This window comes from Pezoporus wallicus, unplaced genomic scaffold (assembly GCF_028554395.1).
Source record: "Pezoporus wallicus isolate ANWC-B61680 ecotype Strahan unplaced genomic scaffold, APGP_CSIRO_Pwel_v1 contig_5261, whole genome shotgun sequence".
NCBI classification, from domain to species: Eukaryota; Metazoa; Chordata; class Aves; order Psittaciformes; family Psittacidae; genus Pezoporus; species Pezoporus wallicus.
In genome coordinates this window covers 5,004,014-5,027,959 of record NW_026642423.1, presented here as the reverse complement: position 1 = coordinate 5,027,959, position 23,946 = coordinate 5,004,014, and the positions used below count along the sequence as shown (strand labels likewise).

The window sequence follows — 23,946 nt, the reverse complement described above, 5'->3', positions numbered from 1 at the left end:
CTAATATATTATACATTATAAATAAAATCTAGCACTGCCTAAAAATAGGCAACAAAGAGCTAAGTTGCCTGTATCCCATGTACAATGTGTAAAATCCAAATTGTACATTGGAAAAAGAGAATAAAAAAATCTGAACAGCAAACCAAAGAGTTGGATCTAAAAGGAAATATCTGAAAGCATGCACGGAGGTCACGCTTGATCTACGCAATTGGGAGTAAGAGACAAGGTATCACATGCTGTAAAGTTGTGAAAGAGTGCAACTCCTACAGTGACAAAACCCCTTTGAAAAATTTCAAACTTGATTAATAAATTTCAAATATTATCATTAATATACTGCTGGTCTCTGGACCCACGTTTTCCATCTTTGTACAGAGGCCTACTGCGCAATGTTACTGGGTGCTTTACAAGCTAGGATGACATGCTCTGGACAAAAGCTTTTTCTGATAAATACATGTGATCTCCCAGATAAGTCAAAGAAAACCTCATTTTGAAAACTCAAGGGCAACCAGCTACAGAAGAATCCCTACACACAACCTTTGAAGGATACTATTACTTTATTCTCACAGTGTATTATACTTCCCAGAAAAGAAGGTCTTTTACCTTTCATTTGCAGTGTTCGTCTTGAGTATCTCTTGCTGGGCCTTCTTTCAAAGGATGCTGATCTCCTGGCCTTATTGGTCTTGGTCGTTTGATACTCTGTTTTCCCACTAACAGTGCCATGTAAAAATATAAACCAGTAAGATAAATGGCTTGCTTTTAATGACAGAACATAGACACTGCTCATCAAAACATCACATTTTATTTTAAATTCAGAGCTTAATAACTGATCTCAGTTTCACTCAGAATACCAATCTTAACAACTCAGAAGGCTTTTCACAAAAAAGGGAAGGCGTTCCACACACATCCTAATCTTTACCCCAATTTTCCAAGACAGAAGGCTGAAGCAATGACTCCTTAAAACACTAAATTGCTGAAAAAACACATTTGTCCTTTACATATTCCTGTTGTCAAAGTGCCTGCAGTTTGGGTGAAGTTAAAAATTCTAGGAGAGTAAAGCTAAAGGTATGTTGCCAAAGGCTATAAAGAAAAATGATAATAGGACTAAATTCCAGCATTTAGATCCTCTTGTTCCCAGGCAAGTCTTTTTTCCCCAAATTTGGCCAGAGTTTGCCCCAAGGCAGTAGGAGCCTCCTGTTTTGCTGGCTCTTTGGTACCATCGATCCTTCCTGAAGCAGACTTGACGTATTGCTACAGCTGCTGGAAATGGAAGCAAAGTACGTGTGTACTGCCTAGGGTCACACCTCACTCCCTTCCATACGTTCTCACCAACTCTGGTGGGGCAACACATAGTATCCTGCAGACAGGTCTGGGATTACAAACCATTGAGAAGTCTGTCCATGCACTGGCTTTATCTTAGGCTTCTGAAGCACTACCATCACACAGACAGGAAACTCAGGAGTCAAAAGACTTGAGATATCCCCAGCTGGTTAAGTCAATCATCAATCCCTCTATAGTTTTTAAAAGGGTGGACTTTCAAGATGAAGTGACCTATAAACAACATACTACAGATGCTATGTAAAGAACACAAACCTTGAGAAACCTTTGGTTTCCTACTGCACAGACCAGAATCACCTGAAGACACATCAGAAAAACGCAGGGGGAAAATCCATACTTTTAATAAAACTAATAATGCAACTCACTCAGTTTGCAAGTTTCACTGATCTGTGTCCTAGGTGAATGAATACCAGATTCTCTCGTGTTTCCACACATAATATCCCAGAAAAGCAAGAAATGACAGAAGGTGCATGCTAACTGATACTGACCTGTATCTGAACCGGGATCCTAATCGAATGAAACCTGATCGACTTGAGCTTTTTTGGACAGGACCTCGGAGCCGGAAGAAGGCATGATGTTCCACTGCACATTTCCACAAGTGTTTGCAGGCTTTGGGATGATCCAGTCTAAAGACAAAAGTGTGCTCCTGCTCCTTTCCCTTAAAGCACACAAAGCACACTGACAATTTACAAGGGGCTTGAATAAGTCAAAGCAAGTATGAACCTAAATTCATTCCCCTAAATGTGGTACACAGCCCTTTTGTAAACTTTCTTGCACAATGCACACTGTTTCCAATTATCTGGTCTACACTAGTTTCACAAGGTATTCCCCTTTTAAAAACAGGGTGAGAATAAAAGTAATTAAGCCTATTTATTTTATACTTAAGTCCCTTCATTCCCCTCCTCTTCCCAAGTCACAACGAAAAGTCTTGTTAATTCTCAAAACTTAAAGGAGACCAGGAGTATGTAAACTAGTACTGTATAATTAAGACTGAGATGTAACTAAGCAGATAGTTAGCTACCTGTTCATCATCTTCAACAACTACTAGAGTGAGTTTGTTCTTCTTAAAATCAAGCCTTGTTATCTTTGGCCTGCAAGATGAACAGAAAAAGCAGGTTACATCAAACTATCTTAGTAACTCACTGAGAGGTACATTCAATGTGCTGATCCAAGTATTTCTACCAGATTTTCTTTTTCTGGTTTTATGGATGTTTTAAGTTCATGTAGTGTTTCATTATACTGTGGATACCAATGTAGCACTTCAAAATTTAAAATTTAATTAGAAAGTTTCATAAGAAGTCAGCAACTTCTAAAAAGGTAATCTGAACTGAAATCAAACTGCACCCAAATGCTCCTGCTTGCCTACTCTTCCACAAGCCCACAAAACTGAACTCAGAAAGACACAAAGGCAGACCAAAATAACATTACTTTATTACAGAAATAAAAATCATTGTATAATATAGCACGGATCAATTCCTATGATGACTCTGTTTCACAAAATCCCAGCCAAAACAATGCAAGCATGACATGACACAAAACTGCAACCATTTCTTCCCCTCCCTGCTCACCAAAAAAAAAAAATACCTAGAAATGATGGTGGAGGAACAAGACACACAGATAATATTTCTGCTAAAAAGTGAGTGTTGTTCTGCCATTTACAAAATTGGACTGGGTTAACCCAAAATGAATAGATCTATGATGAAATTTTACCTCATCATCTGCCTCCTTAACTCTTTGTATACAGTTTTGAAAGACTGGATGGGAATGAAGATAATAAAGCACTTAAATCCATGAATTACTGTATATCCAGTCCAAAATATGCTAGCTAGGTTCTTCACCTTGTGCTTTATGCAATATAAAGCCCTACAAAATTTCATCACAATGCTTATGAGAAACTGTGGGGTGTTATTCAGGTACTTGACAGATAAAGAAGCACATGTTCATAAAAACCAGAGGAACTTCTATATCCCATGACTAGATGTATATAGATCTGGGTTTGGGTTTATTTGTTCTTGATTAGTCCTTACTGATGGGCAGAAAGAGATGTTTCTGCCCTTTACTAGGCACAGAGACATTTTCTTACTGAAAAAGCTGCCCAGATGACATTATATATAAAACCTGCACTAGCACTATTGCTTCTGCCTCCTTTTCAATAGTAAGACTAGTGCAAATGAAGCAAAAGAGTAAAAATTTAAAATGTATCTTAATGTACAATCAGAGAGCTTACCAGAAAAACAAACCAATCTTTGTGTCTCCTTCAAAGACAAGAACTCCTGTAGGTGTTAATCCCAGGCTGTAATCATTGCCATCTCTTGCCTAATTGCCACAAAATAAAGATTATGTTCATTTTGATGGTTAGCCCTTTATCCAAGTTACTCCAGTGTAATGTAGCTTATTTGCCCACTGTCACAATTAAACATATACCTGCTTATTTTATACAACAAAACTCTTGTGTTTCAATGACCTTATGCAATGGATTTTTCTAATCTGCAAATCCTCAATAAGGCTGACTAAAATTGAAAATTAAAGTTTCTTGATTTGTTTGTGTAATAGGGACCTCTTGTGTGGTTCTCTGCACTTCCTTCTCCACAGGAGATCTATTTTCACTTGTAGTTCTTCATTTGTAGCTGACTAGACCCCAGCCAGTTTTAACTTAACTACTATGATTTTCACATAGCTTTTAGTCTAAATACAAACTGCAGTCCATATTGCCACACCAATCACGTATTTAACACAGAGCAGATATGCTTACTCTAAAGTTATACCTTCTAAAAAGTATACTGTAAAGTGGAAAGCTGATGCAAAGCCAGATCACCTGTTACACAGCTTAGACGAGTACAATATTCCACCCCACACCTCCAAGCAAACCCAGTGTTGAAATGCACAACAAAGCTAACGTTATCATTACCAAAGGTCACCATGCTGTGGTTAAACATACCTTGACTATGTGCATGTCTACACCATACATTTCCAGCCACTTAGCTTTGTTTAAGTAGTTAGTTTCAGCCTGTGCTGGTGTTTGACCCCTGAAATAAACGTTTTGCTGTTAGGTAAGATGCCTGACAAAGCACAGAAAGCAAAACCCGGTATATAAGAAAGAGGAAAAGAACTTCCTGCAAGTTTGTGAAAAACCCCAATGCTGCTGACACTTGTTTGCTTTGAACATCAATGTCACTTTTGTAAGTTTTAATCTGAAACCATTGCTAAAAAATTATTACATTTCAAGAATCTGTACCTCATCATTTAACTCAGACCTTTGAAAAACTTCAATGTTGCACATTACATCCTCTTACAAAATATGACAGAACCATATTAGAATTACATTTCTGAACAGGACCAAAGAAGCACCAGCAGCATCTTAATACATTCTCTCACAGAAAAATCAGTGCTAATAGCTGGTTAGCATGCACTGGAAGATCTAGTACCTGCATTCCTTCCACTTCTCAAAAATGGCTAGTTCCATCTCTTCAGTCTGGGTGGGAACAAACCTGAACTCGGACACCAGTTCAGGCACATGTTCAGCAGGATCATAGTCTCCAAGTTCAGCTACAGAAGAACAGCATTGTCAAGCAGCGTTCACAATGACACAGGAACTTTTGCATACTTTTCTAGTTAATCTAATATATTAAATTTCTTTTTGTGTTGTTTCTCAACCTCCAGTCCTCCCAATTATTTGAAGCACTACCTTTTTTAACAGCAAAATTATTAACACTGAACAAGTAGTTGTGTTGTCTGCACAAAAGCTTTGCATTAATTTTTACAAAGTGCTATTGACGCATTCCTTAACAAACTTCCAAGGAAGCTGTCAACATCCTTGAAACTCATCTCTTTTCTTTCTTGCAGAAAGTTTTCAATGTTTTATCACTTATATCTTTATTGAGATGACAGGTTAAAACAGACTTAAGTTAAAACAGAATTTTGCCTTAAATTATTAAAACAGAATCTCTTGAGAGCTGCAAACCCCAAAACCAGTTCTGACTCTTCATAAAACCATTCTAAAAATCAGTTTCTGGTTTTATAACTTCCCCCATCTTGATATAATTACTCTGTGTCAGGGAACAATCCTGCAGCTGTTATTTGTTGCTCTCCTTTTCATCTAAGAACATAATAAATGCCCTACTGGGTCAGTCAAATGGCTCATCCAGTCCACTGCTGCATGCTCAATAGGGGCAATATGAGATGCTATTTAGAGAGCATACAGAACATACTATTCAACGGGTTTGCCACATCAAAAGCACAACCCCCTTCCACAGGGGGGGTCCAGCTTCTGAAGATTGATGTATGCCTAAAATGCTGAAAATCACAGTTAGAAACCTTTATAAAAATGCCCTGATTTTCAGAATCACTAAAGCATTTGCTCCTCTCATTAATTTCAAGCAGTTTCTTAATGTTCAGCTCATGTCCAAAAATTTAGGAATAATTCTATAACTCAGTCCTTGGTGTCTGATACAGGCCAATAATTGTTATGCTTGAAAAAAAAACCTACCAATGTTTGTGTAGGAAAAAAAACCAAGTGACATCTTTGGGATGACATGGCAAAGTCAAATACACACATACAGTATCCATATGTGCAGAAACTACATACAAATTCTAAAAACCCCCTTCTTGGATTTCTGAACACTGCAGCATAATAAGAGCCTTTTTATCCCCCCCCCCCCCCCCCCCCCTTTTTTTTTTTAAATGCTGACTGAGGAAGTCTGTAGTTCTACAGTAATTTACTCCCACTAAAGCGCCTGCCTCTGTTGAAAGGAATGCTGTCAAAGCCAGCTTAGGTTCCAGCTGATTTAAATAAAAGTACACAGCTGTCAGGCAGTAAGATTAAAGCCTTGCTACAAGGACTGTGGAGAGAGGAAAGAAAAGACCAGCACAAAAAGCAATGGATATATGACATAATTAGATCACCTTGTTTTTTCCAAAAGTTATTCACTGAACCTGTACCTTAAGGCTCTAACAATGCTAATACTTTAAACTATGGAATGTAGTCTAACTGTTTTCCTTCCACACAAAAAAGTGGGTTAAAAAGGCAGGTACCTTTACAGTTTAATCCCAGCTTTCTATACCTACACATGATAAAAGCCATTAGCAGGCCCTGCCGGAAGAACAAAATCTGTTTTGGAAAACATCTGTACAAGAAAGAATTTCAGTGACTTAGTCATGTTACCTAAGCCCTGCAAAAAGTAAGTACAACAGTGTACTGGTCTATAAGATGAATGTTGTGTAGAGAATTTGTGCAGCACAAACGCACGGCACATCTAAAATTTCTCTCTTCATCAAAGAGGACTTTACAGCTGAGGTTCTGGGATTTTTTTTTTGTAGATTTAAACTGGGTTGAATAAGGCCATTTAACTGTATCCTCCAAGGACCTAAATGCCTGCTCTAGCAGACATTTCTAAAACTTCACTTTCTTTTGTGTATTCCCCTGCTTGAAACAACAGAAAAGTTCATATTTGCTAAGATCACACCCTCATCCAACGAACAGCAGACATCATCCATAAAGATCAGTGATGTACAACCTATACAAGCAATTGAAGGTCAGACCATAGTTCTCAGAGAAGCCATGGATGCTGGAGTCTCAGCTGGAATCAAAAGTTAAAGACAATTCATTCATAAGAGTCTCAGAGGGCTGAAGCACAGTGCTGTACAGCTGAGAAATGACAGCATGTCACCTCTTGACAGAAGAGGGAACTGAAATACTAGCAAGTGCAGTTCAGCCATAAATGCTCAAGTACCAGCTTGAGACATCACGCACTGTTTTCTACATGTTTCTACAAATAAGCTGCAGTCAAAAGCTGGTGGATTTTGTATGCAAGATTTTTCAATGGAGTGCAGAACCAAAGTAATTTTGTACCCAGTTTGTACAACAAATAAAGCACATGGCAAAAACTACAATGAAAAATAGTGAACTATGTTACTACCTCAAAGCAATTCACAAAGGCTGCAAAACTCGTATCTCATATGTGAAAGTGGACAGGTTTGCACACACGCACCTGAGAAAACAAGTTTAGGACAAAGCTGTTTCTGTTCAGAACCTCTTTGCTACATTTCCTAGGGAACTGACTAATTTTCTATACATGCTCACAACAAAATTACAATCAAAAAGAGCTGTTTCACACTGGATCGCTAGCAGCTGCACAAAACTTATTTTCTGCATACAACAAGGACAGACTAAAAGTAATAGTCTACACACAAAGCTGTTCATACAACTTCATCCTTCCCCACTTGTACCTACTGACCTTGCATGTTATAAGCTGCCAGCTGGACGGCTGTGTCAAAAGGACATTCCAATCTGTTGTAAGACAAGTGCATTGTTAAACCCTTAGCTGACACTACTTAGCAGACAATTCATACACCCAACAGTGAGAAACTGCAACAGTTTGGGATAAGAAAATGAAAAAAGGATTAGTAGATTTTCAGCAAATTAACAAGAGAGAAGCACTACATTATTTAAGCATTCCTCTGCTGCTAGTCACGCATAGAAAACTCATATCTTAGAGAAAAAGCCCCACATTACATTACTTAGCAAAACTTATTAATTATCCAAATGTAAGTGTAATAAATCCTATGCTAAACATACTGTAACTGTTTAAAAGGCTGTTTATCAGTAATACTTACTTTCCACTAAGAATATCCAGTTTCAGCTGCAGAACAAATAAATACCTGTAGGATTAAATAAGAAATAAATGTCATTGATTAATACTTCTAATGTGTGACTCAGCTTACAGGAGGAAGTTAGAGCCTGACAAATAAAAACGTTTTCTACTCTTTACATGGGCTTTCAAGACTAAAGAAACTGCACTGTGATCTTTTAAGGCTTTATCAGTTGGGTTTGTATGATTTGCACACATTTCAAATGAAGTAAACCCAAAACTAAAAGTTGTCACAAGCTAACCTACAGTGCTTCATGGAAGAAGAAAGAGAATACCCATCTTCTTTTTCCCTCTCCTGATCCTACTAGGGCAAAGAACAACTTAAGTCTTCCACATTTTCTTCATTATTCATAGCTATACAGATCTTGTAAGAGAATAAATATTTTAAAGTATCTCAAAAATAAATGTTCCTAATATGGATTGCTTAGTTAAAATCTAACCCTTTCAGCTGACTGCAAAGCAACAAAAAAACCCCAAACCAAAACAACAGAACAGCCTTTTCAAACGTTTCACTCTTCGGAGCCAGCTTTTCTTCACTGCCTTGCTTATTCAGCACTCTTCTTACTTAGAAATTGGGCAAATATTGAATACAAATATCCCTTTGGTGTGCAACACCAATCCTTCCTATCCAATACCCACAAAGAGTAGCTCTCTTGAGCCACCTTGGTACACAGCTTTCCTTTGCCAAGACAAGCAGTTGTCCCATCAACTAAACACCAGGCTCCGCAATGGTATCCAGTTTGAATTCTACTATAACTGAACAGAAGCCATCCACACAAAACCAAAGATGATGCTTCTGTTTTAACATGTGCCTATGGGTACTTGTACTCACATACATAGACACAAAACAGATGAAAGCCATTTTCCTACAGGTCCCTTGGAAATCCACAAATACTTTGCTAAACCAAACATTATCCAAAGTCATTTGTACTCTGGCCCATATGTGAGGAATAAATTTGTTTGGTGCTGACCCTAGATACCAAAAGAATGAGCACAGGCCTCCAGTGTATAGTGCGTGTGTCCAGTCTGTGCTTATCAGCCACATAACACTTGCAAAACAATTCAAGCATACTTCCCATGCTGAGGCTGTGTTACATGACCTCTGACTGGTGGCATCTGATGGAAAGCGGGCAGAAAACATTAGCAAGCTGCACCTGTGGAAACTGAAAAGTAGCCCCAGCTGCACCAAGAGAAGGTAGAACCCTCAGAAAGCCCCTGCTAGTGATACACATAACCATGGCAGAGCTCCCCTTCCCGCTGCTTCTTTAGGGCATAAAATGTCCTCGAGACAGAAGAAAGACTTGCTGTTTTCCTATTCTGGATGATTAGCTAAGCAGGCAAACAGGCTTTAAAAGCCCTCAGGTTTCAGGTCTGCCCTGCTAAAGCCTGTGTAGCAAGGTCTGACTGGCAGAACTCAAGATGAATGAAATGTTTCATAGTGGCAAAGTGAAACTTCAAAGAGAACTTTTGCCAAAGATAAACTCTAACTTGCAATTTGATATCTTTCTGTCTAAAGAGACAGGATGACTACACACAGTTGAAATTAAATGCAATTTAAGAATAATAAAGAAAGAGGAATGATGTCTGTTCTCTTCAGTGAAAATCTCTGTCCACTGTGTATAAACTACTTAGATTAGTTGCCAGAATTGCCTAATGGAAAATGGTGCATCAATATAGTAAATATATAGATCTCTTTGTATTACAGTTCGTTTATTTCATGAGAACTAGATTAGAAGCATTTACAAAAAAAAAAAACAAATAAGCAAGCAGCTCTAAGGAATTCTTCAAAACATCACACAACTGTTTAGATAAATACCACAAAAACATTTTACTGGCCTTTCCTGGGTACCCCTCTCTCACGTAAAATTCTTCTTACCTTGTTAGCTCTTCACGTAGATTGTTGGGCTCTGATGAGTAAAACTTCACACGAAAATGCAGACAATACGGTGGGCCAACTGCAAAGTAGAATTCATTCAACATTCTTTTTTTTTTTTTAATACATGAAATCACATCACAAAACTTGACTGAAATTGGCTCTGTCCTACCACAATGTCTTAAGGCAGGAATTCATTTGTGACAGGGGAATGCATGAAAAACATCAGGGTGAAAGGACTCTTAAATATACACACAAAATAGTTTGATATGTTAGAAGTCAATCCAACATTAAGTCTATTTGTCCTGCCAAAATCACACAAAGACTAGGTTAATTCCTATATTTAAGGACTCTATCCACCACCAAGAAAGCTGAGCATCTTAACTCTGCCATTTGGTCTGAAGACCAAACCCCTAGGCACACTCTTTGTCTCTGTTACACCTTCCCAGCCTGGGAAATACCCATTTCTGTTAACTCAGGCCCCTTTATTCCAGAGAAGTTCAGGCACATATTTAACAGACCCTTCTGTGGAACAATCACCTCTTCAGGAAACCAAAGAGTTAATTCAGCAAAAGGACGGATTAACGATTCTTTAAAAATGTGCAGCGCTCTGCTGATTCTTGCATTTGACAGGAGGAATTTTCTCTCTCTCTTGGTGCTTCCAAAATCTCTGTTGCATTAACACAGCACCACAAATCCCTGAAGACTTCGCACAGCGCAGAGCAAGGAAGCTGATGCCACAGCTTACCCAAGCATGCACCACTGAAACCAGGCCATACTATAAACCCTTGTGCAGCAGGTAAGGACTTGGTGGACCAAACACAGACTCAGACGTTCAGGACTGCCTCAGAGGATGGAGGCTCCAAGACAAGTTTTCCTATAGTCAGGATAATGATCGGTAATACTAAAATATCTTCAGCTGCCTTGTCCCCATCTAAATTGCAATTAATAAGCCTATACCATGTTTAATTAAGGACATTAGACTAATGTAATATGAGCTACAGAGGGAAGAGGTCATTAAACAATCAGCAGCACCATGCTGGGTTTTTGTTCCTGGGTCTTGTCACCCCTTACAGAACACTGCTCTTCACCACCCATTTCAACTCTCTTTCCCTCCTGTATTTTCAATATGAGATCCCAGGAGAAAATGGAAAGAACACTTACTTTTTACTTGCTTTTTAATGCTTTTTGTGTTGTCCAACCAGTGCTGAAAAATAAATTACTTTCACTGAATTATCAATAAAGAAATCTCACAGAAAGAACAAAAACATGAAAAACCAACAAACTATGTGTTAGTGAAGACCATCTTGGAATAACAAGTAGTTCATTAAAACAATCTAATAAAAATCTTTCACAGCTCTCTCAGCATGATCCTTTCACTCAGTTTTTAATGCAAAATGTCAGTTTTGAACAACAGAGACATCCTGTTTAAAGCCAATCTTCAAGAAAGCATTATGTACTTTAAAAAAGTTACGACAAACCACTTTAATTACTAAAATTTTTATGCTGTCTAAACAAACACTTAATTCACACGTTACTAGGTCAGCCAGTGACAATGTGCCAGAGAGGCATAAACCATAGCTGCAGACTGGCACTTAGTTGCTTGTGATGTTTACTTGGGGTGGAAGGGGAGAGTCAAAATAAATATTGCTGGCTTTCAGGCATTTTCTTTAGATGACTTCAGTCTAGTAACAGCAAAGCTGTCTATGTCCCAGAATAAGGGTCAGCTATACCTAATTCTCCAGAATCTATTTACAGGTGACATTTTAACAACTGTCACATGGGAGGACATTACTGCCTCACCGAATAATAGTAATTATAAGCTATATACTAGACATGAAGCCAAAATAATAGTTTCACTTATATTGCATACAACAGCATGTGAAAATTAAGCTACTGATGGCAGATGGAGAGAAACAGATACACATATATGTTCCACAAAATAACTGCATATACTCCCACTGCTGAAGAGTTTATGCCAGAAATGAAAGACAAAGCTGGAAAGTTAACACATGGAAGTAGGTCTCTACTGCTAGCTAAGTGCTGTGCACAGTGAACAGCTCCCTCCTCCAAAAGAGATGACTCAGTTAAACGGTAAACATAGCACCATATTCAATATAAACTGCATTGACTCGACAGCCAGACCAAGCTATCTATCATGTCCTGCATGGTTCACAATTCCCAGGTAAAACAACCTCACTTGATCAATCCCAAATGTCACTTTGCAATTAATACAGATGAATTATTACTTAGCAACACTACTTTGGTTAGACTATGTGCCATGAAATCCACAGTGGGCCCCATGGACGACAGAAAAGCAACAGGGTTATGAGAAAGAACCGGTATTTTCAGGTTGCAATGCCAAGTGCAAACATTCCTGTCTTCAGAGCAGCCCTGCCTTCTGCAGAGTGTTAAGTCAGTCTGTACTACACCCAGGGTATGTAGTGATTGATGTATTAGCTGCAGATCAGAACTATTGAACCATCTACTGCTGCTGTGCACCCAGCTGAGAAAGCTCTCATTACCTGTTAAAACAAAGTAGCTGCAGAAAGCTAGTTGAAACATACCTAATACGTATTTAAAACAAAGCAGGAAGCTTAAGGCAGAATGAAGCACATTTACACCAGCTTTGCTTATACTACCAGTGAATATGAGTTGAGCATTTTTTGTTGCTGTTTCTTTAGGAAAATAAAATAACCTCTCTTCCTATTCCATAAACTCGCTTGCTATAAAAGACTATTTACTTACTCCTTCCTCTACTATGAAAATATACAAAACAATTCACTTGCAGGCTTGCAGGTGATTTATATATAGCAATGGCAAAGAGAGCCATTTCTAGACTCCAGGACTGGCTGTGCATGTCTCTTTCATCTCCCTCCCTCCTGTTTTCTCTCATCTCCTCCACATTCCATGGGAAGGCAACTGAGAGGCCCGCGACAGGCACTGACAGCGTTTACTTTGCTTGGCTCTTACCACAGCTGCCTACAGGAGCGCTGTTTGAATGATAAGGGTGTGTGGGGAAGAAGGGAAGCAGAACTGCTTTTAAATGGGGGGGGGTAGGAGGGGGCGGGGAGGTGGAATGCGGAGAACAACAAAAAAAAAAACCCAAACCAACCACCACCAAACCAACACTGCATGGACACACACAGACGTCAGGAAATTTAAGATTTATTTCAAGTGATTAACATGGAATTCAAGTGGACCTGGCAAAAAGCTTATGTTTTGATGAGTTTGCTCAGCAGAGTCTACTGCTGAAATCCAGAGATAAAGTTTGCTAAACAAAAAGCAGTATGAACAACAAACTGCAGAGAGTACTCTAAGTCCTTACAAGAAGTTTGCTGCTTCAGAAATTAAAAACAAACAAAACAACCACCAGAAAACCTCAAACCACAACACCCTCCCCCTCCAAAAACCCAGCAACATTTCAAGAAGGTAGGGTAAACTGTTCTTTTTAGTAAGACAGGGAGGTTAAAACTGCTCCCATACTTTATGCAATGAATCAGTGCATACTTAGTGCAACGCTATACAAATAATTTTCAGCATTAAGCACTATGTTAGATTAAACTGCCACAGTAACAAACCAATGTGTTGTGCAGTTCCATTAGGAAGAGCAAGTATTTGATTCTTGCAACCTGTACATTAGAATTAGAAATTTACCACCTGTTAAATCCTTACCAGAAACATATCTCTAGCACTGCTAAAAAAAAAAAGCCAAACAGCCCAAGAAGTTAATAAAAAACTTCATCTTTTGTGTTATTGGACATGGTGCACTGTTCACTGTCAGCCTGAAATGAAGTTACTCCAAGTAACAACAGCCTGTTCCCTTGTCTGCTAGATCAAGTCTGTTATATAGTGGACAGTTTTGCAAGGAACTCCTTCTGCCACCTCCTGCTTCTTACTTGTGGGAGGTGCTGGGGGAGATCTATTCCTAACCATCAGACTAGCAATGAACACAGAAAATATACGAAAACAAGTTTTCCAATCCACCAACTGTTTCAAGAACTGCTCTAAAGAAGCTAGTATTTGAATTCTGAATTCCAAATTGTCAGGAAGAGTTTGTATTATACTTTGGTTCCCACACTCCCCAGTACATCATAAACTCAAACACCTAACTACGAATCACTTCAGCAGCTCAAGAGAAGGAAACAAAGCTCTCCTTCAGTTGTTCAAAATTAGTCTGTTGAAAACTCATTTGTAGTTAAAACAAGCAAGGTATTTCTCAAACTTTTGTTTAACTACATGTTGCTAGTTTGCCAGTGTGTATCATCACATAATAAGGCAACATACTTTAATTTAAATTGGGTAGCAGAAAGATCTCCTTCAGAGCCAGCGGGCAATCTTGTCCACAGTAAGGGACTGAATTCCTACACTGTTTATTTAACAGGTCTCCTGAATAATCTTTGACAAGTCACTTGATTAGTGTCTCTCTTTGTTTCCAGCTGCAGACTGGGTTTCTCCTAGAATGTGCCAGCTCCTCTTTGCAAGGATGGCTGACATTACAACAGTTCTTCACTTCTTAAAGCAATTATCTCTGGTTGGTGCATTCAGCCTTCCTGGCAAAATGCTACCTTTTCTGCTTCATTATGCGGAATATATCATTAAAGTCCAGTTTAAACAAATTGTTATCTCTACTCTGCCTCTTTTCAGTCACACATAGTTAAGAAAAGGAAGTAAATTAAGTTTGAAATCTCCTGTAGCTGGTAGATAGTGCAGTATCAAATACTCAATCAGGTGCTGTCTGGACTGGAAGTAAAATTTTCTGGACAAAACCAAGACATGAGCAATTGCCGAGTCAGAAAAGATTAACTCTTATTTCCCCAATTCAAGATGGAATGATGTTATTTACTAACAGAACAATAAGGCAAAATGTCTACCATACAGTTTCACCAGTTATAACTAACACTATGCTCTTATAGGATCCTAGGGGCATGCGGAAATACTTCAGAAGCCACATGGCAGAAATTAAGTAGAATACCTTATTTAAATATACAGATTATTTTCTTCCTAAAGTAAAAAGATAAATGCAATGGAGTGATTCACTATCAATAATCAACATCCTAAACTGCACATGCTTAACACAGTTAACATGAGTTTTATAAATATAAAATGGTATGCAATGGGCTGTTCTCTGATTTCTGTTGGTAGGAGATATTCATGGTTCTGGATGACATCCATCTGTTAGTGCAATGCTCTTTCTCTCTTTAGTGTTAAATGTCTCTTGTTCTGCAAGAGGTTTAAGGCCACTTTCACTACTAGGAACTGCAGCCAAGCAGCAGCTAATCCCACTAGCCATAAGTTTTGCTTCAGATGCTGAAGCCAAATTATTTTATCCTAACAGAATGTTCTCTACAGTTACAAGCTAAGCATAAAAGCTCAGTCACAGAAATTCTGAAAAGAAGCTATCAGGTTATAAAAGTGTGATTTGGGGTGGATGTAACTGTGTCCAGTATCAGCTTCTTTCAAAGATTCAAGCTTGGGGAGGTTTTTTGCCATTATATAAAGCAGTAGCAATGAAGATGTCACCTCAGAAGTAAAGGAATATACATCATTTCCTGTAATAACGTATTGCCTCTAATTTTGTATGTTGACCTCAAACAGTTCAGGTATTTATCTCGGAAGCAACTGTCTGTACGCCCACTCTGCCATTCTAATCATGGAATAATTCCGTTTCAAGTGCACTTGAAACATCCATCATCCATCTAACATATATGCAATAAGGTCATACCTCTAACAAATAACTGACTGACATACACAGTATGAAAACTCAGATCTCATTATACTTGGGGATGTTGTGTAAGTGAATACATGTTTAAGTTACAGGGATGCAGGACAGAGACAAAAATGCACTCCTTGTCTAACACCTCACTCAAATTGTAGCTGTCCTTGTAGGCAGGAAGAAATGCAGCTGTCCTTGTACTTGGCAAGAAGTATCTATACAGAATTGTGCGAGTTACATCAGAGTGATTCGTGTCAGCAACTCAGGGGTCCTAGTGATCATTGCACTTTGTGTGGAGATGGAATCCTTTGTGATCATTGTGCTATGTGCAAAGAGTATGATAAGTGCCCCTGTCAATACCACAGTGAGGAGGAAGGAGAAACAAGGGAATAATTCCCCTGGGTCAACTGCAATATTGTGCAAAGAAATGTTTTGTTCATTGTTTAAATTGCATGAATGTTCTTAGAAAAGGGGGGGGGTAGGTAACTTAAGAGATATGTCCTGTTACAGAACGTTGTGAAATCTGTGCACTAAACAAATAAACACATAAGGAATGAAATTCACGGGGGCTAAGATGGCCGTCAGACTTGTGATAGACATAATATTTCTTCACCCGGAGACAAGAACCCAAGAACAGGTGGAGAAGCCCGGGAAAAGAAGACAATGGGATTGGCTGAAGCCCAAGAAGCCCAGGAAGCCAAAAAGTGTAAGAGACTATCCCCAGAAGTTCCCGGTGTACGTCACGGGCAGAGCGGAGACTCCCTGGTGTACCCAGAGCTGCTTGCTTATTGTCTCTCGATATTAATTATAATAAAAATCAATTAAAACAGATTGGCTAGATTTTTATAACAATTGCACAGCCCATAAGTGGAAAGAACTGTGGTTCTTTTGACAAATAAGGCTCTGCTGTTTTCAAAAGCAGTCACATTTTCACAAACACATGATGAACTTCAAAAACAAACTCAAGTTTGCAAGAATGCTCTACTAAAACTGTCTGATACATACAAACACACCTATATTCTCTCAAAAATTTCTAGTTGCAGGTCTAAGTCACAACTGATTTGAGCAAATCAAAGGTATACCCTTCTTGCCAAGATTATTTCCCAAGCAGACATTAAGAAAGAAACTTTTGCTGAGGAGAAAGTTTATGGCATTGGCAAAGGAAAACTTTCTCCACTCTGCAGAACAATAAAGGGCTAAGCACACACTAGTTTTGCCCCTTCCTCTCTGCATCAGCAGCATCAAGAATTTTTACGTGCCACACCAGGCTCTGAGCCAGCCTCACTAATGACAACAGGAGGTGTGACAGTTAACAAGTGAAAGACAAGAAAGGAAGAAACAACAGCGCTGTAAGGTGTTAAGAGTGCTTGAGGTGGAATTAAACTTGGAGTCACAAACTAACACGCCACAGAGCTTCCATGCAAAACCTTAAATCAAAAAAGGCAGCTTTCTTATACTGTTTTTGTCAATATTAAGATTTCAGGTTTAGACTGTTGCTTAAAATAAATAAATGAATAAACAAAGCACTGCTACTTACCGCCACTTGTGCAGAATCCATGAACCTTAATCCAAAATAGTCACTTTCTATAAGGTCCAGATGGTACATGATTTGTTCAAACAGGAGCTGGCCTTTGGCTTTTTTCTGAAAATATAAAAGGATTTAGTACTTAGCAGGTAGATTTATTGTAGCTTCTACGTTCTTCTCGGTATACTTTATATTGTAATTCCAAAAGTAAGAGAATCCCAAAACTAAGCTTCTGAAAATATGTGGAACTTGGTTTTTTTCTTTCCTATTTTCTGATGATTGTTTTGCTTAAAGGCCAATGTACACCCCACAAGAAGCATATCCTTAAAGGACTCACATAGTCCTTTCCTTTTGAAAAATGTCAACACTGACTTGAACAACACAATGTTAAACTGGCATTTTACCGTTGTCTCTTTTAGGCTTTCTTTACTCCATAAAGTTTAACAGAACTGCAAATAACAGCAGTACAATTGTAATAATTAAAGCATTGAAAAATTTTCAGAACAAAGTACAGCAAATTGCTTATGAATTTACTACTGGCTGATATCTAGGCAATTCACCACTTTAGAAGGAGGTAGCAAAGCATGTTGAATTAGGATAGAGCATTCCATTAGCAAGGGCTTTTAACAACCACCAGGAAACAGTTCGGCCAAGCACCTTTAACAAATAGTACTTAGGTAACATGTTTACAAAAGTATGTTCATAAAACTCACTTGAGGGTGCAAAAAGTCACCACATATGCTTATATGTAATTTAGCTCTGGCCCCAACTAAACATCATTTTTACAGTGATGATGTAAAAAATTAAACAGTTGTTTTTAAAGACCAGGCAGGTAAATAGCACTGGTCAATTTCTACACAACACAACACATACTTTTTCATGCTATGAAGTCTATAAAGGATTTACTATAAAGATAATACACTGAAAAAAAAAAAAAAAAGATTAACAGTAATACCCAAGATGCCTAAATGCAATAAAAATACATTAATAATTTAGTAGGCCAGGGTACAAGTCACAGTGTTGAAAAGAACCCTGCACGTGGGTCAGGACAATCCTAACCACAAATACAGGCTGGCAGAGACTGGATTGAGAGCAGCCCTGAGAAGAAGGACTTGGAGTGCTGGTTAACAATAAGCTCAACATGACCTAGCAATGTATGCTTGCAGCCCAGAAAGCCAAACACATACTGGACTGCATTAAAACAAGTGGAACCACACAGGCTGACAGAGGTGATCCTCTCCTTCTACTTCACTCTCGTGAGACCCCACTTGCAGTACTGAACCCAGCTCTGGGCCCCCCAAAATAAGGAGGATATGGGCCTGCTCATGCGAGTCTAGAGAAGGGCCACAAAGAGGAGCACCTCTCCTGTGAAAACAGGCTGAGAGCACTGGGCTTGTTCAGCCTGGAGAACAGAGGGCTCCAGGGAGACCTCATAGCAGCTTCCAGTACCTAAAGAAGGCCTACAAGAAAGCTGGGGAGGGACTTTTTACAAGAACATGCAGTGACAGGACATAGGGAATGACTTTAAGCTAACAGGGGAGATTTAGATATTAGAAAGAAGTTCTTCACTGTGAGAGTGGTGAGGCACTGAAACAGGCTGCCCAAAGAAGCTGTGGCTGCCCCATCTCTGGAAGAGTTCAAGGCCAGGGTGGACAGGGCTTTGAGCAACCTGGTCTAGTGGAAGGTGTCCTTGGCCATGGCAGGGGGGCGAAACTGATATTTAAGGTCCCTTCCAACACAAACCATTCCATGATTCTATAAATGCAAAGAAATGCAGAAAGGATTTATGCTCACTCTGCAAGCTATTTAAGGATTTATCTATTTCCATAATGCTATCATCCTGCAATTTTTGTCTTAATACTTATATATTCACAAATTGAGAAATGGGCTAACTTCCTAAGGTGCTAATTAGCAAAATCAGTCCACCTTTCAAAATTCTGGGCTAGCCAGAACATTCTCCTCAGAAAAAAAATCTGTTCTAATCGCCAATATCCATGTAAGTAGCATGCAGAATTTTTGCCACCTTCCTCTAACCTGATCTTTAAATATTTTATATTCCACTTTGCAATCATAATCATTGGTTTACTCGATGCATTACTTAAATCCAACATGACGTTTCACAGCTGAAAGCAAAATCTCAGAGGAGTCTGTAAACTGAACCTGCCTAAGCCAGTTCTCCCACTGTTACTAATTTCCAAATATTGGGGAAGTAGGGGGGATGAAAGGCAATTAGACCAGGGGGAACTTCACACAGTATCTACAATATGTTGTATAATGAAAATGCCAAGATGTAGAACTTGCAAAATTGAATCAGGGCAAGTTATTCCTGTTGACTACAAGAAAAGGTATTCTTGGGTAATACGTTTATTAAACACCAGCAAAACTCCCGTAACAGAAGCCTTAAGTCAAGTTGCCTTACATATAAAACCACACATTTCCTCCACTATCTGAGACTATAGTCTCTTTCTTTGAAGAGCAAGGCACTGAAATGTTGATATTCCCTCTCAGCACTGGATATCTTCTACTTAAACAATAAGACATAGTAACGCAACTGAAATAAATTCAGTATTTGCAACAGCAAACTAGAAAAATATTTTATTTTGCATGAAGCTTTCTTCAGCTTGTCTAAAACTAGAGGAAAATGTCCCCTTATCGGACAGAACATTTTAGAATCCTTCCCTCTTTCTCAACAAGTCATCTTTTAAAGCTGTAATTAACCAGTTATCTCAGCCACATTCCTTCCAAAGGACAGGCAATGGAGCACTTTAACTCGAGGCAGGAACTACTACACATACTACTTCAAACTACCAACAACCAACACTTACTATTGCTCCAAATTCTGCAAGTGTCACATTTCATTTCAGAGCGTGTTCGCCATTTCGGTAATCTCAGCAAAGGACTTAAAGATTAAGGGGACTCAGAATGACTCATAGGGAAGAAAGTCCCTGAAGAATAGCACTGGAGCGGCTGTGGAAAGATCTGCAAAGCTACAGCTTGGTTTCTGATTTACATCACCAGGGCTGTCAAAATGGAATTAATTATGCTGTACTTTGCATAAGACCATCAATGGCTGTATTCGGTGTGAGTCAGCAAAAATGTCACATGTGATTTAGCGTTAAATCAAAATTTTTTTAAAGCCTTACTAAAGACTTTGTTTATTTAAACAAATGGCAACCAAAACCAATACTGCTTTATAACCAGTCAATTTTTATGAATCAAAATAAATTTCTTCGTGATCGGAAGTCTTTTCAAAAGCCATAGCAAAGGTACATTTTTATTACATTTTCTGATAACAAATTACCCTTTCTAATGGCAACATTCAATTTAAATGACATTTTTACCCTGTTGCTATTCCATGCTTCTCCCCCCACCTTTGTTTTCCTTGCAGCAGAGCTCAGGTTATTCTCAAAGGACAAATATTTTTGAGCTGCCTAATGGTTACCGATGAACTATTAACGACTCCACTAAGAAGCAGTCCAGCCAGTGGCTGGTCCTCCCTTCGGGGCACAAATTAAACTCCTCATTCTGTAAAACCTGACTACTCGATTTACACAGTTTGCAATACTCCGTAGGAAGCAACAGTAAACGTCGCACAGCAGGAGAATCAACAGCTGAACTTGGAAACTTAAATAAAAATATATCATTTACATAGGACAGGTAATCTATGCGGTTTTGCCACACTCTGAAATAAAAGCATCTTTTGATCACTTTGGCATGAATCCCCACCCGCCTCCCTGGAATGGCAGGGATGCTCCCAACTATGTACTAATGACATCTCATGCTGCTCATAGTAACTGCAATTGCTGTCTGAGTAGGTGTTAGGAAGGTTAGATTCAACCCCAGTAGCTCAAAAGCAGCAAGGCTGGTAAAGCCAGCTCTGGTGTTCACCTCAGCAGGCTGGTTTGTCCCTTCATCTCCAGCATAAAGTGATACGGAGACATTCAGCTTGGCTCAGGCATCTCAGTCACAGCTTAAAACTAGAAAAGCAGTGTTTATATTCTCTTCTCATGGTTTTAGAGATGAAGTTTATTTTAAAATAAAATAAAAAATTATTTTATTTAGATGAACAGGCTTTACCTTCATTATAAACCCTTGCGTCTTTGCAGCTGTACTTTTCTCTCAGAAGACTTCTTCAAATGATTATGTTAATATTGCTACTTAACAATCACTAACAGGAGCTACTACCTTCAGGAGCTACTGAAGGGCAAAAACCTCCCTTTCTGCTTTTCATCCACTCATTAGGAGTGTTACCATTCATACTCACACTAGTTTCCTCAAAAAGACCTGATTTAAACCCGGAGAAGCTAGGGACCGCTATTCACGATTTACAGCTACCCAGTTGCTAGGACGTCACCTATGCTGGTTTGCAGGCAACGGCACTGCAGAAGCAGCAGATGAGCCTGTCCATATTTTTTTTTTTTTATGAGGTTAATCCCCCTTTTCCCAAACAAGACATTTTGAAAAAATACGAGAAAGCTCCAACTGTGAGCTTTAAAGGAAAAAGATTTCAGCGCAATATAATGAATACAGAATCTGTAGTTAACACCATTAAATTCTGCTGGAGAACTGGAGGGTTAAACCCCCTTATCTTTACAAAGGCAGTGTTAGAAGTACACATTATTTGCATCACCCTGATCTTCTTATGGCTTTAAGTACTGACCTACAAATGGAGCTGCTCCTCTCCTCAAACTCTAAGCACCAATCTTTCAAATAACTTTTCCAGTCAATTTTCTCCTTCATCTACAGATGCCACTGGCAGTAAAACACCAGTTCTGCTTCTCTCTCTGGTTTATGCCCAACATTTGACAACATGGCACCATGTATTTGTGCACTGAGTAAGATACCCTTCAGGGTGGAAGGCTGCAGAGAGTTAATTTCTACCTTCAGAGCCTGTCAATTCTTCCATTTACTCAGTCTCTCCCAAATACTGGAAGACAAGCATTTGGGATTAAGGATTTCGGTCTACTATTCTCTGGAGAAAGAAAAAGGCATCTCCCAGAAATTTTCATTAAAAATTTATTTCAATACCTTCATAAATGGGCATTTATTAGAATACCATATAGAAGGATTGTAATGTACTGTGCCCAGGCTCACTGACCTTATGCATAAAAAACCAAAAATATGAAACATTCATACTTGACAGTTTCTTTTGCCAGAAGTCTCTCATTTTTCCTCTCCCAGAAAGTTCGTATCTTCTAGTCACACATTTGATTTAATCAATTTCTGAATCTACCTCCTAATGTTCTTTCTAATACAGAATGTATCCAAACAGTTTGTCCAGCATTAAAGTTTAGAGACTGAATACCTCCCTCCAGTATATTCTCAAACATTTCAGTATCATTTGATGCTCCACCTGCAAGTTTCTCAGGAGCGCTCTGATTACGAACATACAAGAGTCTTGGTCTTTGGCTGAGGTCTTTACAGGGGCAGTTCAGCAGGAAGGCTGGGCTTCAGGCAAAATGCTCTGTTATGCTGAGAGTTAAGAATGCTAAACCTTCGGGCAACTAAAGCAGCCTGCAGCACCATCCCCAGAAACACTCAGCAGCACACTGCAGATGAAACAAATCACTCTGACAGCAGCCATAGACTCTTCCAGCTGCTCCCTTCCTCCCTTTCCAGCTGTGCCAGGGCAGCCTGCATCACAACAAACCTGAAATGCCCACCTGCAGTCAAAGTGATGGGACTTCCAGCACAGCAGTTTGTGATTCTGCTGCTTCTCAGAAGTGCTGAAGCAACTCAGCATATACTGTTTTACATTTAATCTCAACATGCATTTAAATCTGGCAGCTCAGAAAGCACCACATCACTCTGTGCTACAACCATGCCCATCTACACCACACAGACAGCACCTCTGCTTTGTAACTCAGCTCTGGATTGATTTTTTCCAGTTTCAGTCCCCTAAAGGTCTTTTGGAAGTTTAAGCAAATAGTCAAATGCATGCCAACAGTTGAAGACAGAGATCACATGGGCAAAAAAGTTTTAATCCAAAATTTCATCGTCATAACACATGTGCTTGTTTACTCATTATTTGTCACCTGCGCTTTATTTTGAAGTTTTAAAAGCTAGCTTTGAACACTTAAGATTACTCATTTCACACAATGACTGATTTTTCCAACACTTTCAGCATTACTAAATCATCTTTTTAATCAGCATCTGTGCCACAGACAGCATTGTATATTTCATATTTACAGCTACAAGTATTCAGCAAGCAGACACAAATATTTACAAACTTTAAAAAGCAATCAAACACACAGCAGATTACTAAGTAAAATCAACTATCACAACACATCTCTGATCTTGTAGTCAGATCAACATAGATATCCCCCTCTGCACAAAAAGCCACCAGCACTCATTAACAGTTTGCTGACAGCGTTTTTGGCATTCCAGATAGATTTCTTAACTGTATTTAAAATAACCACTACAAATACAGTCTTTTTTATCTTATTTTGTAAGCATTACTCCAAAATTGTAAACAGATAAGCTAGTTTCTGCTATTCCACAGAGCTCTTGGACTGGTTTATACACAACCTTGTTTTAATGATACTGCATTATAATAAGGACAAAACTATCTCATTCTGCAAACTCCATATTAAACTTCATGCATGCGTAAGTAACGAATATTCTAAGATTAAAAGTTACTCAAAGAGCATCCATTCTTGTAATTTGCGTCTTTCACCTTACACTAGGAAGCTTTTGCCTAAAACTTTGGCTGCACGTACAGAAACTGGAACACAATTAACGCTCTATTATCCATGAGAAGATTATGTAAATTGTGGGTTAAGCAGGGTCAGGGATTTTTTTTACTGAAACACCCCTGGCTTCCACAAAGTACAGTGCTGCTTCTATGAGA

At 38.8% G+C, this 23,946-nt stretch overlaps 1 protein-coding gene across 5 annotated transcripts in view; it reads right to left on the bottom strand.

Moving 5' to 3' along the window:
- EPB41L5 (erythrocyte membrane protein band 4.1 like 5) overlaps nt 1–23,946 on the bottom strand; it is a 55,816-nt gene that overhangs the window by 26,575 nt on the left and 5,295 nt on the right. For all 5 annotated transcript variants that reach the window (XR_008975050.1, XM_057430353.1, XM_057430355.1 and 2 more), the window contains exons 3-13: nt 17,109–17,213; nt 11,020–11,062; nt 9,859–9,937; nt 7,948–7,992; nt 7,569–7,621; nt 4,761–4,881; nt 4,274–4,361; nt 3,563–3,651; nt 2,357–2,426; nt 1,824–1,993; nt 601–707 (exon numbers count right to left, since the gene is read on the bottom strand). Coding sequence is in view for 4 of the 5 variants with exons in the window: in XM_057430353.1 (XP_057286336.1) it covers nt 601–707; nt 1,824–1,993; nt 2,357–2,426; nt 3,563–3,651; nt 4,274–4,361; nt 4,761–4,881; nt 7,569–7,621; nt 7,948–7,992; nt 9,859–9,937; nt 11,020–11,062; nt 17,109–17,213 (970 nt within the window). In the remaining variant the exon portion in view is untranslated. The remainder of the gene's footprint in view (nt 1–600; nt 708–1,823; nt 1,994–2,356; nt 2,427–3,562; nt 3,652–4,273; nt 4,362–4,760; nt 4,882–7,568; nt 7,622–7,947; nt 7,993–9,858; nt 9,938–11,019; nt 11,063–17,108; nt 17,214–23,946) is intronic.